Here is a 7,315-nt window from a genome sequence, read left to right as displayed (position 1 = left end):
ACAGAGCGAGACTCCATCTCAAAAAAAAAAAAAAAAGAAATTACTTACTTTTCCTTCTACTTTTTCCTGTCTCCTTCACAGGTTTCTCTTTCTGTTTCCCTCAATGTTCTGCAAGGCTCTGTCTGTGGTCTTTACTCAGAATCACTGATTTTCAACTTTTGCCAGGGGAGGGGGTTATAGTTTACTTTGATAAAAATTGTAGACCCTGTTTCCAAAAACAGGCATGTGAATGTGTACACATAAATTTTGTACATGGCATAATGGGGTTTACAGATCTCTTTAAAGCCCTAGGTTAAGAATGCCTCCTTTCTGTTCTCTCTAGGGTTTAGATCTTCAGTGTAAGTATTTCTTTTCATGTGGATTATTGGTAGTAGCCTTCTAATGCCTTAATATCTCGAGCTTGAATCACTTTCAGTCCACTCTCTATATTGCTGCCTGGATATTTTTCTATAAATATGTATCTGATTACATCACATCTTGCTTTTACAGTCTTTCAGTGGCTCCACGTAGTTTCAGGATAAAATCTAACTCAAATGCAAGGCCCTTCATGATTAATCCTCTGCTTTGCTTTCAAGTCTCATCTGCTGCTCTCTGCAGTTATATTGAGTAGTTTGTAGTTCCCTGAAGGCTTGATGCAGTTTCTTTTCTTTGTCCCTCTGCATATGATACCCCCCCTTTTTGGAACACCTGTCCTCTTATCTCAATATATCTGTGAAACACTTACTGGTCTTTAAATTTTTTGTCTCATCAGTTACTAGTTACTTCTACTATCAAGCCTGTGTGGGAGGGCTACCGGGGCGGGTGGTCATCACTTTTATTTAAGGGTGTTTCTCTTCTGGACCTTCCTCTCTAACACCCTGGGATACTTTTGTCACAGCACTTATCATACAGTACTATAATCAGTATGTCTTCCACTAGCTCCTGGAGTGTAGGGTCTTAGTTTTATTCAATTTTGTATCCCTTGAACCTAACTCCAAATCTAGTAATAGATTTTAAATAAAAGTTCCTTTGTTAGATGTTCAGTAAATGTATAAATCCCATGTTGATAATCATAATAAGGAAATGAAAAGGAACTTAAAAGGCAAACGTTTTTCTTTTCCTAGGAAGTTATTGCCAATGCCATTTTAAACAACAGAATACCAGAGGCACAGACTTTCTTCAGGATTGATAGTCATTCTGCTCAAAAACTTGAGGAGCTGATTGGCATAGGCCTAAATTTGGTCTTTGACAATTTAAAAAAGAACAATATAAAGGAAGCCTCTGAACTTTTGAAGAATATGGTGAGTGGTGTAATCCATAAAGTCTTAAAATGTATTTAATATAATTTCTAGTTACTATAAAATTGGTTTGTATTCATAATTATTTCATAAACTAAGAAATTTATGTAGTGGATAATGACACTAAAAAATAATGACATTAATAACACTGAGAACAGCTGGGTGTGGTGGCTTATGTCTATAATCCCAGCACTTTGGGAGGTTGAGGCAGGAAGATCACTTGAGGCCAGGAATTCAAGACCGGCATAGGCAGCATAGCAAGACCCTGTCTCTACAAAAAATAAAAAAATAAAAAGGACATGGTGGCTTGCACCTTGTCTTAGTCTGTCCTCATATTGCTATAAAAAACTGCCTGACACTATTCACAATAGCAAAGACTTGGAATCAACCCAAATGTCCATCTGTGACAGACTGGATTAAGAAAATGTGGCACATATACACCATGGAATACTATGCAGCCATAAAAAAGGATGAGTTTGCGTCCTTTGTAGGGACATGGATGCAGCTGGAAACCATCATTCTTAGCAAACTATCACAAGAAGAGAAAACCAAACACCGCATGTTCTCACTCATAGGTGGGAACTGAACAATGAGATCACTTGGACTCGGGAAGGGGAACATCACACACTGGGGCTTATCATGGGGAGGGGGGAGGGGGGAGGGATTGCATTGGGGAGTTATACCTGATATAAATGATGAATTGATGGGTGCTGACGAGTTGATGGGTGCAGCACACCAACATGGCACAAGTATACATATGTAACAAACCTGCACATTATGCACATGTACCCTAGAACTTAAAGTATAATAAAAAAAAAAAAAGAAAAAAAAAGAAAAGCTGCATATACAAAAAAGCAAAAAAAAAAAAAACTGCCTGAGCCGGATGGTGGCTCATGCCTATAATCTCAGCACTTTGGGAGGATGAGGTAGGTGGATCACCTGAGGTCAGGAGTTTGAGACCAGCATGACCAACATGGCACAACCCCGTCTCTACTAAAACTACAAAAATTAGCTAGGTGTGGTGGCAGGAGCCTGTAATCCCAGCTACTAGGGAGGCTGAGGCAGGGAAAATTGCTTGAACACAGCAGGCGGAGGTTGCAGGGAGCCAAGATGGTGCCACTGCATTCCAGCCTGGGCAACAGAGCAAGACTCCATCTCAAAAACTAAATAAATAATAATGAACTACCTGAAACTGGGTAATTTAGAAAGAAAACAGGTTTAATTGGCCCACAGTTCCACAGGCTATACAGGAAGCATGGCTGGGGAGGCCTCAGGAAACTTGTAGTCATGGTGGAAGATGAAGGGGAAGCAGGCATGTCTTACATGGCAGGAGAAAGAGGAAGAGAGCAGTGGGGAGGGGCTACACACTTTTAAACAACCAGATATCATGAGAACTCACTGTCACAAAAACAGCAAGGGGGAAACCCACCCCCATGATCCAGTCACCTCCCACCAGGTCCCTTCTCCAACATTGGGGGTTACATTTCAACGTGAGATTTGGGCAGGGGCACAGATCCAAACCATATCACACTTGTAGTCCTAGCTACTCGGAAGGCTGAGGCAGAAGGATCTCCAGGAGTTCTAGGCTGTGGGGAACTGTGATTGCACCTGTAAATAGCTGGTAACAGAGCAAGACCCTGTCTCTAAATCTAAAAGAGAAATAATACTGAAAAATGTTTTGGTACTGAGAACTTTCTTTTTTTTTTTTTTTTTTTTTTTTGAGACGGAGTTTTGCTCTTGTTGCCCAGGCTACAGTTCTATGGTGTGATCTCGGCCCATACAACCTCCACCTCCCAGGTTCAAAAGATTCCCCTACCTCAGCCTCCCAAGTAGCTGGGATTACAGGCATGTGCCACCATGCCCAGCAAATTTTGTATGTATTTAGTAGAGACAGGGTTTCTCCATGTTGGTCAGGCTGTGAGCCACCCACCTTGACCTCCCAAAGTGCTGGGATTACAGGCATGAGCCACTGTGCCTGGCCTGAGAACTTTTTTGAAGATATTTTCCCTCTAATTTTATTTAGATATGAGTGACAGAAATTACATATATTTAAGGTATACAGTATGATGTTTTGATATGTATGTACATTGTGAAAAGATTACCACAAGTAAGCTAATTAATATATCACCTCACATAGTTATGTGTGTATATATGGTGAGAACACTTGAGATCTACTCTCAACAAATTTCAAGTATACAATGTATTATTATTAACTTTAGTTACTGTGCTGTACATAGGTCCCCAGAACTTACTTATCTTGTATCTGAAAGTTTGTACCTTTTGACCAATATCTACTCCTTTCCCCTACCCCGCAGTCCCTGGTAATATCATTCTACTCTCTGTTACTGTGAGTTCAGCTTTTTCTTAGATTTCATATATAAGAGCATGAAGAATTTGTCTTTCTGTGTCTGGCTTATTTCATTTCATTTAGCACAATATCCTCCAGGTTCAGCCATGTTGTTTACAATTGCAGGTTTTCCTCTCTCTCTTTTTTTTTCGTAGAGACAGAGTCTCACTATGTTGTTCAGGCTGGTCTCGAACTCTTGGGCTCAAGCAATCCTCCTGCCTTGGTCTCCCAAAGTGCAGAGATTAGAGACATGAGCCAGCACAATTGGCCTTTCCTTCTTTTTTTTTTTTAAGGCCAAATAATACTCCTTTGTATATATACACCACATTTTCTTTATCCATTCATCTGTTGATAGACACTTAGGTTATTTCCATATCTCTTGAAGAGATTTTTAAATGGCATTTAAAAGTACTCTCTGAGCAGGGTGCAGTGGCTCACACCCATAATCCCAGCACTTTTGGAGGCTGAGACAGGCAGATCACTTGAAGCAGGAGTTTGAGACCAGCCTGGCCAATGTGGTAAATACTGTCTCTACTAAAAAAAATAAAAATTAGCCAGGTGGGTAATGCATGCCTGTAATCCCAGCTATTTGGGAGGCTGAGGCACGAGAATCGTTTGAACCCAGGAGGCAGAGATTGCAGTGAGCTGAGATTGCGCCACTGCATTCCATCCAGCCTGGGTAACAGAGCGAGACCCTGTCTCAAAAAAAAGAAAAGAAAAGAAAAGAAAAATACTCTGTTAGACCTGGCACTTTGATTAGGAGGAGATAGTGTTTCTCATAGAAGACTTCACACATGTTGAAGCATGCATAAGAGCTCATTATTTGTTGGAGGACATTCTGTATTGTTCATGTGACCCCTTACATCTCCACTTGAACTTTCTAGTAAATTATGCCTTTGCTGGACTTTTTGCTCTATGGTTTTACTTCACATGAGAAGGGGAAGTCCTAGAAGTAAGGCTTTTAGGCTAAGCTGAGATCTAGCCCTAATCTGCATGGTTGGGGTCTTGCCCATGATAACTTTCAGGAGGTGCAGAGGAGTGGAACTATGTAAGAGGGATGTTGTTTGCAAGAAATCCCATCTCTAGAAAAAATACAAAAATTAGCCAGGCATGGTGGCGCACACCTGTAGCCCCAGCTACTTGGGAGGCTGAGTTGGTAGAATCACTTTGAGCCTGGGGGTCGAGGCTGCAGTGATCTGTGATCACACCACTGTACTCCAGCCTGAGCAGCACAGCGAGACTATCTCAAAAAGAAAAAAAAAAATTAGGAAAATGAATGTTTGAAAGAGCAGAAAGGTCTTTGGAAAGCTATGGAATTCTAACAAGATAGATGTTTATAATAGGGCGTTTCTGTATCTAACACATTTTTATGTTCAAAATAGTTCCATTACAAAATGTAACTTTTTTTGGTTTTCTATGTTTATTTTAGGGGTTTGATGTAAAAGGCCAATTGCTCAAGATATGCTTCTACACAACTGATAAAAATATACGCGACTTTTTGGTAGGTAAAGGTGAGACTATGTAGTATATATTTTCCAGAAAGCCTGGGTGAAAAACTTGGAAGAAAACCTTGGAAGAAAAACTTTAAGTAATTTTAATGTTCAACTAATATCTAATAAGTAAAAGTGTGACAACCCCTTCATCTTTTTTTTTCCCCTTCATCTTTCTTAAGTGACTATTTTACATTTGTGGCAAAAGAAAATTTGTGTTAATATGCATTGACTCAAATGTTCAAAATAGAATTCTTGAATGGCATATTATCTCATTACTTTTTTTCTAATCTTTAATTCCCAGCACTATCTTCTTTGATAATCTCATGACATTTTTTGCAAATATGCTTGATTTTTGTAAAGTCACTGCTTTTTATTCAAGGTTGAAATTTTAAAAGAAAAAAATTATTTTTCTGAAAAAGAGAAAAGAACTATAGACTTCGTGCATCAAGTTGAGAAGCTTTATTTGGGACATTTCCAAGAAAATATGCAAATCCAGTCATTTCCCAGGTAGTCTCATTAGTCTCCTTTTGATAATATTAGAATACTGTAGATAGTATTTAGTTTATAATTGTTAGTGAGCACAAGTTTCTTATGTGGAACTGAGCCTGCATTCTCCATGGAGATAAAACTTGTATCCGACAGAAGGGGCTCAAGAGTTTTCTGTCATTTTAATATTCGCATAATCAGAATTATGTGTTCTCCAAAGAATAGATGTTCTTGAGCAGATAAAAAGGAATGATGTCTTTTTCTCCAAAATTAAAAAAAAAATTATATCACTGTTTTTAGGTATTGGATAAAAGAACAAGATTTTTTCAAGCACAAGTCTGTTTTGGACTCATTCCTGAAATATGATTGTAAAGATGAATTTAACAAACAGGACCATAGAATTGTGTTAAACTGGGCTCTGTGGTGGGATCAACTAACACAAGAATCCATCATTCTCCCCAGGATAAGTCCAGAAGGCAAGTGTGAGAGAGCCTGAAATATGAATATACTGAATGAGGATGAAATTGGGTATTGATATTTGAATATTTCGATGTGTCTCAATTTTAGATTTCCTTTTGGGAAATAATATTCAGGTTTTTTAAAATGCAAATCATTGCATTAAGACCTCTTTCTTATCCCAGAGTTTCTGGGAGGGATTCATAATATGCTAATAAAAGAAAAAGAATAGTTAATTGAGATTTCAAGGTTGAATTTTCATTCCAGCTTCAAAGTGACAATCTTTGTTTTTGCAAATAGTCTGAGTTTCTTGTGTAAACTGGGGATCTGTGCCATGATATAGGGGATCTGGGGCATAACTAACAGTGGTAAACAGTAGCAATTCAGAGAGTAAAATTCTGGCTTACTATTATGGCTGAAGTTTTTGTTTATTATTTTTAATTCATTTTTTTCTTTTCATCCTTACCCTTTTGAAATAAAGTTTTTATTTACATTAAGGGAAAGAGAAGGGAAAAAGAGGGTTGAACAGATAAGTGAAATGTACAGCTAAAACGTAAGTTTCATTTTAACCACCATAGTAATTAGAAGCTACATGTAGCTCTTTTGACTACATGTAGCCAAATTGGGTAGCTGAGGTGAGAAGATTGCTTGAGGCCAGGAGTGCAAGACCAGCCTAGCAACATAGTGAGACCCCCATCTCTACAGAATATATATTTTTTAAATTACCTGGGCAGCCAGGCGTGGTGGCTCATGCCTATAATGCCAGCACTTTGGGAGGCTGAGGCAGGTGAATCACCTAAGGTCAGGAGTTCAAGACCAGCTTGGCCAACATTGTGAAACCCCACCTCTACTAAAAATACAACAATTAGCTGGGTGTGGTGGTGCATGCCTGTAATCCCAGCTACTTGGGAGGCTGAGGCAGGAGAATCACTTGAACCTGGGAGGCGGAGGTTGCAGTGAACCGAGATCTGATCACTGCACCCCAGCCTGGGCAACAGAGCGAGACTCTTGTCTCGAAAAAAAAAACAGAAAAAGAAAAAATTACCTGGTCATGATGGCACATCCCTGCAGTCCCTGCTACTTGGGCAGCTGAAGTAGGAGTACCACTTGAGCCCAGGAGGTCGAGGCTGCCATGAGTGCACCACTGCACTCCAGCCTGGGCAACAGAGCAAGACCCTGTCTCAAAAAAAAAAAAAGAAAATAGTAAAAGAAACAGAGGATTTTATTTATTTATTTATTTATTTATTTATTTATTT

At 39.1% G+C, this 7,315-nt stretch overlaps 1 protein-coding gene across 3 annotated transcripts in view; it reads left to right on the top strand.

Moving 5' to 3' along the window:
• SPG11 (spastic paraplegia 11 (autosomal recessive)) overlaps positions 1 to 7,315 on the top strand; it is a 105,697-nt gene that overhangs the window by 37,115 nt on the left and 61,267 nt on the right. For all 3 annotated transcript variants that reach the window (XM_011941181.1, XM_011941182.1, XM_011941180.1), the window contains exons 11-14: positions 1,104 to 1,280; positions 5,054 to 5,125; positions 5,497 to 5,624; positions 5,904 to 6,079. In XM_011941181.1, coding sequence (XP_011796571.1) covers positions 1,104 to 1,280; positions 5,054 to 5,125; positions 5,497 to 5,624; positions 5,904 to 6,079 — 553 coding nt within the window. The remainder of the gene's footprint in view (positions 1 to 1,103; positions 1,281 to 5,053; positions 5,126 to 5,496; positions 5,625 to 5,903; positions 6,080 to 7,315) is intronic.

Source organism: Colobus angolensis, unplaced genomic scaffold (genome assembly GCF_000951035.1).
Source record: "Colobus angolensis palliatus isolate OR3802 unplaced genomic scaffold, Cang.pa_1.0 Scaffold199, whole genome shotgun sequence".
NCBI lineage: Eukaryota > Metazoa > Chordata > Mammalia > Primates > Cercopithecidae > Colobus > Colobus angolensis.
The sequence above is the reverse complement of the archived record's forward strand: the minus strand, read 5'-3'. Positions and strand labels throughout refer to the sequence as shown.